Source organism: Bactrocera oleae, chromosome X (genome assembly GCF_042242935.1).
Source record: "Bactrocera oleae isolate idBacOlea1 chromosome X, idBacOlea1, whole genome shotgun sequence".
Classification (NCBI taxonomy): Eukaryota; Metazoa; Arthropoda; class Insecta; order Diptera; family Tephritidae; genus Bactrocera; species Bactrocera oleae.
Genome location: NC_091541.1, coordinates 542,393 through 553,223, shown reverse-complemented (window position 1 = coordinate 553,223; position 10,831 = coordinate 542,393). Strand labels below are relative to the sequence as shown.

Below are 10,831 nucleotides of genomic sequence, written 5' to 3'. Positions count from 1 at the left end.
CTTTTTATTCCTGGTTTTTATACAGTTAGTTTAAATAGAAATAGATTTTGTTTTATACAAAACTCTATATTCTGTACTAACATATTGTATATAATGAGCGTTTTTTTATTCCTGGTTTTTATACAGTTAGTTTAAATAGAAATAGATTTTGTTTTATACAAAACTCTATATTCTGTACTAACATATTGTATATAATGAGCGTTTTTTTATTCCTGGTTTTTATACAGTTAGTTTAAATAGAAATAGATTTTGTTTTATACAAAACTCTATATTCTGTACTAACATATTGTATATAATGAGCGTTTTTTTATTCCTGGTTTTTATACAGTTAGTTTAAATAGAAATAGATTTTGTTTTATACAAAACTCTATATTCTGTACTAACATATTGTATATAATGAGCGTTTTTTATTCCTGGTTTTTATACAGTTAGTTTAAATAGAAATAGATTTTGTTTTATACAAAACTCTATATTCTGTACTAACATATTGTATATAATGAGCGTTTTTTATTCCTGGTTTTTATACAGTTAGTTTAAATAGAAATAGATTTTGTTTTATACAAAACTCTATATTCTGTACTAACATATTGTATATAATGAGCGTTTTTTATTCCTGGTTTCCTACAGTTAGTTTAAATAGAAATAGATTTTGTTTTATACAAAAAAATAAAAATCTATTATTCTATACTAACATATTGTAGAAATAAATATTAAACAATATTTTAGTTTTATTTGTGAGCTATTCTAATATTTACTCATAAAATATATGTGTAAAAGGATGGTTTTTAAATAAAATAAAATATTAATGTGTTGCACCCGAAAATACTTTATATCATATATTTATTATTGAAATAAATATAATAGAATTTGAAATTATTAATTTCAAATCAAGAAAAAAATGTATATACTCTTAAAAAAAGGTATATATATTACTATATGCATTGAAATAAAGTAAAATGTATAGAATGATATTATTTGAAAATTTTGCCAATATAAGAAGAAATATCGTTCTTACATAATAATTAAATAATAATATGTATAGAGAACGAAAATTCTTTTCACGATACCAAAACAAAAATTAAAAAAATCCATTACAAAATCACACAATAGAAATGAAATATAATGAAAAAATATATAATAAAGAAAGAAACATAGAAAAATTGTTGTGTATATTGTAAATGTTTTTATGTTTTGTGTATTTGTGTATAATTTTCAAATAAGAAAATATCATTTTAAACTTTTGTATAATATAAAAAATATTATATAAAAAAGAAATATATATTATTCTGGTTGATCCTGCCAGTAGTTATATGCTTGTCTCAAAGATTAAGCCATGCATGTCTAAGTACAAACAAATTAAAAGTGAAACCGCAAAAGGCTCATTATATCAGTTATGGTTCCATAGATCGTTAACAGTTACTTGGATAACTGTGGTAATTCTAGAGCTAATACATGCAAAATAAACACGGACCTTTTGGAACGTGTGCTTTTATTAGGCTAAAACCAAGCGATTATTCGATCGTTATATTGGTTGAACTCTAGATAACTTGCAGATCGTATGGTCTCGTACCGACGACAGATCTTTCAAATGTCTGCCCTATCAACTTTTGATGGTAGTATCTAGGACTACCATGGTTGCAACGGGTAACGGGGAATCAGGGTTCGATTCCGGAGAGGGAGCCTGAGAAACGGCTACCACATCTAAGGAAGGCAGCAGGCGCGTAAATTACCCACTCCCAGTTCGGGGAGGTAGTGACGAAAAATAACAATACAGGACTCATATCCGAGGCCCTGTAATTGGAATGAGTACACTTTAAATCCTTTAACAAGGACCTATTGGAGGGCAAGTCTGGTGCCAGCAGCCGCGGTAATTCCAGCTCCAATAGCGTATATTAAAGTTGTTGCGGTTAAAACGTTCGTAGTTGAATTTGTGCTTCATACGGGTAGTACAACTATAATTGTGGTATGTACATTACCTTATGTATGTAAGCGTATTACCGGTGGAGTTCTTATATATAATTAATACAATGTATTTTTTATATATTCCTCCTATTTAAACCTGCTTCAGTGCTCTTCATCGAGTGTTGTTGTGGGCCGGTACAATTACTTTGAACAAATTAGAGTGCTTAAAGCAGGCTCCAAATGCCTGAATATTTTGTGCATGGAATAATGAAATAAGACCTCTGTTCTACTTTCATTGGTTTTTAGATCAAGAGGTAATGATTAATAGAAGCAGTTTGGGGGCATTAGTATTACGACGCGAGAGGTGAAATTCTTGGACCGTCGTAAGACTAACTTAAGCGAAAGCATTTGCCAAAGATGTTTTCATTAATCAAGAACGAAAGTTAGAGGTTCGAAGGCGATCAGATACCGCCCTAGTTCTAACCATAAACGATGCCAGCTAGCAATTGGGTGTAGCTACTACTATGGCTCTCTCAGTCGCTTCCCGGGAAACCAAAGCTTTTGGGCTCCGGGGGAAGTATGGTTGCAAAGCTGAAACTTAAAGGAATTGACGGAAGGGCACCACCAGGAGTGGAGCCTGCGGCTTAATTTGACTCAACACGGGAAAACTTACCAGGTCCGAACATAAGCGTGTAAGACAGATTGATAGCTCTTTCTCGAATCTATGGGTGGTGGTGCATGGCCGTTCTTAGTTCGTGGAGTGATTTGTCTGGTTAATTCCGATAACGAACGAGACTCAAATATATTAAATAGATGCTTTCAGGATTATGGTGTTGAAGCTTATATAGCCTTCATTCATGCGTTCATCTTGAATGTACAAGTGTTTGAATGTGTTTATATAAGTGGAGTCGTACCTGTTGGTTTGTCCCATTATAAGGACACTAGCTTCTTAAATGGACAAATTGCGTCTAGCAGTAACGAGATTGAGCAATAACAGGTCTGTGATGCCCTTAGATGTCCTGGGCTGCACGCGCGCTACAATGAAAGTATCAACGTGTATTTCCTAGACCGAGAGGTCCGGGTAAACCGCTGAACCACTTTCATGCTTGGGATTGTGAACTGAAACTGTTCACATGAACTTGGAATTCCCAGTAAGTGTGAGTCATTAACTCGCATTGATTACGTCCCTGCCCTTTGTACACACCGCCCGTCGCTACTACCGATTGAATTATTTAGTGAGGTCTCCGGACGTGATCACTGTGACGCCTTGTGTTTCACGGTTGTTTCGCAAAAGTTGACCGAACTTGATTATTTAGAGGAAGTAAAAGTCGTAACAAGGTTTCCGTAGGTGAACCTGCGGAAGGATCATTATTGTGTTCCTATCCGAAAAGAAAAAAAAAATAATTATATAAAAACAAAATAAAAAAAAAGAATAAAAAAGAAAAAAAAGTTTTCTTTTTGTTCTTTTCATTCAAAATGTTTTGAATTATACAATGTTTTGAATGTTTTTCTGTTTTTTTTTTTTTTAACTCCTTGTAATGCATTATGACAATATATATTATATTGTGAACTTCGCATACATTGTATTTGAACGCAATAAAAAAACCTTTAAACATATAGCTGTACTTATTATTTATATAGAAAATAATATTTAATTGTGATATTTATATAAAATATTATAAATGATAAGTTAACTTGTTCACATTAACGTGTGTAATACCTTTTTTTTATGGTATTTTCTATTTGTGATTAAAAACATGTTGAAAAATTTAAAAAAAGAAAACGCACAAATAGAGAAGAAAATAATATATAAAAGGTATTACTGTTTTTGTTGACCTAAGACATGCGCAGCTGCAAATGTTTGGGTTTAAAATTACAATTTATTGAAAGATGTTTTAAACTTATGTATTAAAAATTTATTATTGATTAATTATTAATACTTTCAATAAATTAAAATTCTTTGACTTTGAATTAAAAAAATACAAAAAAATTATCACTCTAAGCGGTGGATCACTCGGCTCATGGGTCGATGAAGAACGCAGCAAACTGTGCGTCATCGTGTGAACTGCAGGACACATGAACATCGACATTTTGAACGCATATTGCGGTCCATGCTGTTATGTACTTTAATTAATTTTAAAGTGCTGCTTGGACTACATATGGTTGAGGGTTGTAAGACTATGCTAAATTAGTTGCTTATTCTTTTAGTCAATTAATAGAATTTAAGCATATGGCATATTATTGGATTGTATTTTTCAATCCATAATATTAATAGCATAAAAAGAAATATAGAAAATATATTCTTGAATACCTCATATTTGAACGAAAATTTATGATAAATGAGAATCTTAGTATTCCCATAAAAGAAAAAATTTTCAACATTATTTAAATTATATTAAATAATACATAAGAGGAATGTCTAGCATAAAATAAATTTTTATTCTAGAATTAATTCACTCTATTGTATTGAGAAAAATTTATAATAAAAAAAATATATGATATGTGGAGGAATAATGTTGTTAATTTTATTAATTATTATATTATGAATTTTAAAAAGGGATGAAAAGATTGTATAATATTGAGTAATCAGGATATAAAAATATATTTCTTTAAAATAGCAAATAGCAAAAAAATTAAATAAAAATAAACAAATCAATCTAAAATATATTTTATACAACCTCAACTCATATGGGACTACCCCCTGAATTTAAGCATATTAATGAGGGGAGGAAAAGAAACTAACAAGGATTTTCTTAGTAGCGGCGAGCGAAAAGAAAATAGTTCAGCACTAAGTCACTTTGTCTATATGGCAAATGTGAGATGCAGTGTATGGAATATCTTAATATCTAGTATGAGAAATTAACGATTTAAGTCCTTCTTAAATGAGGCCATTTACCCATAGAGGGTGCCAGGCCCGTATAACGTTAATGATTACTAGAAAGATATTTCCAAAGAGTCGTGTTGCTTGATAGTGCAGCACTAAGTGGGTGGTAAACTCCATCTAAAACTAAATATAACCATGAGACCGATAGTAAACAAGTACCGTGAGGGAAAGTTGAAAAGAACTCTGAATAGAGAGTTAAATAGTACGTGAAACTGCTTAGAGGTTAAGCCCGATGAACCTGAATATCCATTATGAAAAATTCATCATTATAACTGTAGTATTTAATTTTAAATATTATAGTAATAGTGTGCATTTTTTTCATATAAGGACATTGTAATCTATTAACATAATAAAATATTTATCAAAAGATCATTGGTTTTTAAGTTTATTCAAATTAATTTGCTTTTAGCTTATTAACATAGAATAATTACTGATGATTTGATAAAGTGTTGATAGATTTTATTATATATAATGCTAAAATTCTTTTGAATTTTACAATAATATTATTATCATTGATTTTAATATTAATTGTATGCATTTATATGATTAACAATGCGAAAGATTCAGGATACCTTCGGGACCCGTCTTGAAACACGGATCAAGGAGTCTAACATATGTGCAAGTCATTGGGTTATATTAAACCTAATGGCGAAATTAACTTAACTGTATTAATAATGGGATTAATTTTTAATGTATTACATTATTAATTCAATCCCGGGGCGTTCCATATAGTTATGTATAATGATAATTTATTATTATTTATACCTCTAACTGGAGCGTACCTTGAGCATATATGCTGTGACCCGAAAGATGGTGAACTATACTTGATCAGGTTGAAGTCAGGGGAAACCCTGATGGAAGACCGAAACAGTTCTGACGTGCAAATCGATTGTCAGAATTGAGTATAGGGGCGAAAGACCAATCGAACCATCTAGTAGCTGGTTCCCTCCGAAGTTTCCCTCAGGATAGCTGGTGCATTTAAAAATTATGTAAAATAATCTTATCTGGTAAAGCGAATGATTAGAGGCCTTAGGGTCGAAACGACCTTAACCTATTCTCAAACTTTAAATGGGTAAGAACCTCACCTTTCTTGATATGAAGGTTGAGGTTATGATATAATGTGCCCAGTGGGCCACTTTTTGGTAAGCAGAACTGGCGCTGGGGGGTGAACCAAACGTAATGTTACGGTGCCTAAATTAACAACTCATGCAGATACCATGAAAGGCGTTGGTTGCTTAAAACAGCAGGACGGTGGACATGGAAGTCGTAATCCGCTAAGGAGTGTGTAACAACTCACCTGCCGAAGCAACTAGCCCTTAAAATGGATGGCGCTTAAGTTGTATACCTATACATTACCGCTAAAGTACATGATTTATAATACAATTTCGGTTGGATTATAAATTTTGAAACTTTAGTGAGTAGGAGGGTACAATGGTGTGCTTAGAAGTGTTTGGCGTAAGCCTGCATGGAGCCGCTATTGGTACAGATCTTGGTGGTAGTAGCAAATAATCGAATGAGACCTTGGAGGACTGAAGTGGAGAAGGGTTTCGTGTGAACAGTGGTTGATCACGAGTTAGTCGGTCCTAAGTTCAAGGCGAAAGCCGAAAATTTTCAAGTTTTAATGAAATGAAATGAATTAATTTTTATTCCATAGTAATTAAACACTTGAATAATTTTGAACGAAAGGGAATACGGTTCCAATTCCGTAACCTGTTGAGTATCCGTTTGTTATTAAAAATGGGCCTTGTGCTCATCCTGGCAACAGGAACGACCATAAAGAAGCCGTCGAGAGGTATCGGAAGAGTTTTCTTTTCTGTTTTATAGTCGTACTACCATGGAAGTCTTTCGAAGAGAGATATGGTAGATGGACTAGAAGAGCATGACATTTACTGTTGTGTCGATATTTTCTCCTCGGACCTTGAAAATTTATGGTGGGGTTACGCAAACTTCTCAACAGGCCGTACCAATATCCGCAGCTGGTCTCCAAGGTGAAGAGTCTCTAGTCGATAGAATAATGTAGGTAAGGGAAGTCGGCAAATTAGATCCGTAACTTCGGGATAAGGATTGGCTCTGAAGATTGAGATAGTCGGGCTTGATTGGGAAGCAATACCATGGTTTATGTACTCGTTCTGGGTAAATAGAGAATTTCGATTCTTGTTCCCCGGATAGTAGTTACGTAGCCAATTGTGGAACTTTCTTGCTAAAATTTCTAAAGGATTTATTATTCTATAGATACTTTTTAAATTATAACGATTATCAATTAACAATCAATTCAGAACTGGCACGGACTTGGGGAATCCGACTGTCTAATTAAAACAAAGCATTGTGATGGCCCTAACGGGTGTTGACACAATGTGATTTCTGCCCAGTGCTCTGAATGTCAAAGTGAAGAAATTCAAGTAAGCGCGGGTAAACGGCGGGAGTAACTATGACTCTCTTAAGGTAGCCAAATGCCTCGTCATCTAATTAGTGACGCGCATGAATGGATTAACGAGATTCTCTCTGTACCTATTTACTTTCGGGGAGTATCGTGGTGGTTGTGGTTTATACCCAAATGCGGGAAGAACTGACGTTTTGTCAGTTCAATGTGGAGTTGCATTGCAACCGGGTGCCGGACCCAAAGTACGGCAGAGGTTTTAGATAGGCCTCGAACCTTACCAAGGTGTGTAGTGTGTCCATTCCACACTACCAATCGGTACTGAAAAATGCCTAGCATTTTCGGGGCGCTGATCAACGCATTGTATTGATACGCTGTGCTTTTGAGCGCCGTGAGATAAGGCCGTCGACGGCAGGTACTCACGTTAAACACACCGGACGTTGTCCCTATTTACTCACTCTGTTGTAGACACTCGTAGTGAACGGTCGTGTTAGCGCATTGATAAAACAATTTAGTGACGGTTGAAAACAGTGAATTTTTTCTGTTAACAGAAAACATACAATTGCCTGGCGCGAATTAAATCGAAGGCCAGAGACACATAAAGCATTACCGCGGGTAATTGCTTTAAAAATTGTAGTGCAAGTGTACAGTGACAAAACTAACAATAGACAGTGTTGTTGCCTGGTGCGAAGGCCAGTGACAATTTAGGCACGTTTAAGTTTGCTTAAAAACAATAGGCAGTGTTTTTTGCCTGGTGTGTGCTACAAACAATAGGCAGTGTTTTTGCCTGGTGTGTGCTACAAACAATAGGCAGTGTTATTGCCTGCGTGAAGTTTTGTGTGTGTAAAACAAAAGACAGTGACCGCATTGTCCACAAACAGTTCGGGCACCGGTTTTGTGTGGACCGCAAGAAACCTGAAGGCCACTGACAATATTGTTGTAGTGCAGGTACGCGTTCGTGAGTGCCGATTTCGAACTTTGTCGGATCGCGAGTTACGTACTTGTGTAGTAGGTACGCGATCGCGAGGGTAGGAGAAAAATGTCTCCACCACGAAGGCGAGGAGCGAAGGCACCCGCCGAAAGCGATGACTCGGAAGTCGTAATGATTACGGCAGCGTCATCGGCGGGTGAAGAGGAAGTGGAGAAGCCCCCACCGCGCAGAAAGGCTCGCCTGGCCACTCCACCGTTGGGGAGGTCGTGCGAGAGCGCCAGCGAGACGGGAGCGTCGAAACCCGTAGCCGGAGCAGCGAAGGAGGCAGGCGGAGGCAAAAAGAGTGAAGGAGAAAAACGAGAAAAGAAGAAAGGTATAAAAGGGGAGCGTATTTCAAATAAGGGGGGTGTTGTTGGGGGTGTTGTTGGGGGTGTTGTTGGGGGTGGCGCTATCACCCATGTTGCAGCTATGAAAGCTGTAACAGCGGAGGTTAGCGCGTTGGTTTTCGGGGGGAAAAATATAGAGGTTTCCGAGATGAAGGGTCTTATGGAGCTTGCCTCGAAGTACGAGGCACTCCTGATGACCATAATTGCGGAGAACGCTCATCTTCGCGGGCAGGTGGATGCCCTTACGGGAGGGTGTGGGGGATCGCGTCCGACCAAACCAATGGTGGCTCCCGCGACTTCGGCGCCTGCCCCTCCAGCACCCGTGCTGAAGGCAATAGCGCCGATGTCGCCGAAGCCGGTGGAGACCTGGTCAGTTGTGGTCAGGAGTAAGGGGCCTGCAACTTCCTCTAAGGAAGTAATCAAAAAGGTGGTCAAGGAGGTGGGTCCTTCACTCGGCGTAAGGATCCATGATGTTAGGCCGATAAAGGGTGGTGGGGCGGTCATCCGCACTCCCTCCGTATTAGAGAGGGAGAAAGTGGCGACTAACGCAAAATTCGGGGAGGTAGGGTTGGACGTCAGTGTCAACCGGAAGTTGGGGCCAAGGGTTGTGGTGCAAGGAGTACACACCGAGATCTCCCATGAGGAATTCATGGAAGAACTGTTCAGTACGAATTTAAGTCCGGAGGCAAAGAAATCCGACGTTAGGTTGGTCAGTCGCCCCTGGAAGGTGGCGCCAGATGGTAAAACTAACGTCGTTCTGGAGGGTTCGGAGGAAGTAATGTCCGCCCTTTTAGAAGCGGGAAGGTGCTACATTAAGTGGTTTTCCTTCCGAGTGCGACCAGACAGCCCTGTTGCCGGCTGTTTTCGGTGCATGGGCTTTGACCATCGAGTGGCGCAATGTAAGGCCAAGTCCGATGTCTGCCGTAGGTGTGGTCAGGAAGGCCACAGAGCTGCTAGTTGCGTCAATGCACCACATTGTCGCAACTGTGCATTTAAGGGTAGACCAGCTGGGCATCTTATGATGTCAGCTGCTTGTCCAGTCTACTGTGGCATAGTAGAGCGTGCCCTTTCCAGACACTAATGGGGACGATTTTACAGCTAAATTGTCAGGGTTGTTATGCCGTAATGTGCGAGTTAGGGGGTTGTATGCTAGAGGGTGGGTGCGGCATCGCATTACTCCAGGAGCCCTACGCCACTAATGGTGTGGTTCGGGGTCTCCCTGGAGGATTTAGGGTCTTCACAGACCTTAGGAGAAATGCCGCAATAGTTGTGAATAATCCGAGCTACGACTGCGTAGTTCTGGATTCGTCACAGCTGGGTGTTTGTGTATCCATAGAGGGGGAGTTCGGTAGATTGGTAGTCGCTAGTGTTTATTGCAAATACAGCGAACCTCTAGAGCCTTACCTGCTGTACATGGATAAGCTACTGCTACTTGCCAGTAGTAGCTCGCTTATCCTAGGAATGGATGCGAATGCCTCGTCCTCTATGTGGTTTAGTAAGGTATCCCGACATTCGTCAGGATATCAAAGCCACACTAGAGGCGAGGTATTAAGCGAATGGGTGGAGGCAAATAGTCTTCACATATTAAACGAGCCAAGCGAGTGGTATACGTTTGATGGGCCTGGGGGTGTGAGCGACATCGATGTGTCCTTCATCAATGAGGCAGCAAATAGGACCTTTAATGTTAGGTGGGAGATTAGGGGAGGGTGGGGATTGAGTGACCATAACTTGATTCAAATTATGGTTACTCCTAAATCTCCTCCCTCGGCGTATGAGAGTCCATTGCGGCGATGGCGTACCTCTGGTATCGACTGGAACCAATATGGACGATCTGTCAGGGAAGCGGTATTAGAAATACCGCTTAGTGAGTTTGAAGACTTTGGGGTGGACGAGCAAATTTCTCGGCTATACGATGTAGTGTGGGAAGTGAACAACAGTGTTCTCGGAAAGTTCGAAAGCTTCAGAGTGAGAAAACTTAAGTGGTGGACGAAAGAGCTAACGATGAAGAGGAGAGCTGTCCGGCGATTGAGACGAAAGTTTCAACGCGCTAGACAGTCAAACTCTGATGGGCTATCCCAGATTAGGTATGAATTTAGTTGTGTGATGAGGGATTACAAACAAATGCTAGTCAAAACCAAGGAAGAGGAATGGAGGAATTTTATAGGGGAAAATAGGAACGACCCATGGGGTCAGGTCTACAAGATCTGTAGGGGTCGTAAGAGGGAGGATATCACCTCTCTCCGCGTTGGTGATACTGTATTATCAACGTGGAGAGACTGTGCTGGGGTTCTGCTAGGAGCGTTCTTTCCTAGGGCGGAGGCTCGGGTATCTCAAACGTGTGAGGTACCTGT

At 38.5% G+C, this 10,831-nt stretch overlaps 1 protein-coding gene, 2 non-coding genes and 1 pseudogene across 3 annotated transcripts in view; all 4 read left to right on the top strand.

Annotated features, from left to right (window-relative positions):
- Nucleotides 1–1,283: 1,283 nt before the first annotated feature.
- On the top strand, nt 1,284–3,273 carry LOC138858235 (small subunit ribosomal RNA). Its single transcript, XR_011397430.1, has one exon. It is a non-coding gene; the product is annotated as a small subunit ribosomal RNA (ribosomal RNA).
- Nucleotides 3,274–3,896: 623 nt separating this feature from the next.
- Nucleotides 3,897–4,075, top strand: LOC138858222 (5.8S ribosomal RNA). The gene has a single exon (XR_011397420.1). It is a non-coding gene; the product is annotated as a 5.8S ribosomal RNA (ribosomal RNA).
- A 501-nt stretch (nt 4,076–4,576) lies between these two features.
- On the top strand, nt 4,577–7,324 carry LOC138858247 (large subunit ribosomal RNA; annotated as a pseudogene).
- An 878-nt stretch (nt 7,325–8,202) lies between these two features.
- The window catches only part of LOC138858055 (mucin-22-like), a 72,724-nt gene continuing 70,095 nt past the window's right edge, over nt 8,203–10,831 (top strand). The window contains exon 1 of the mRNA XM_070112525.1: nt 8,203–8,866. Coding sequence (XP_069968626.1) covers nt 8,203–8,866 — 664 coding nt within the window. The remainder of the gene's footprint in view (nt 8,867–10,831) is intronic.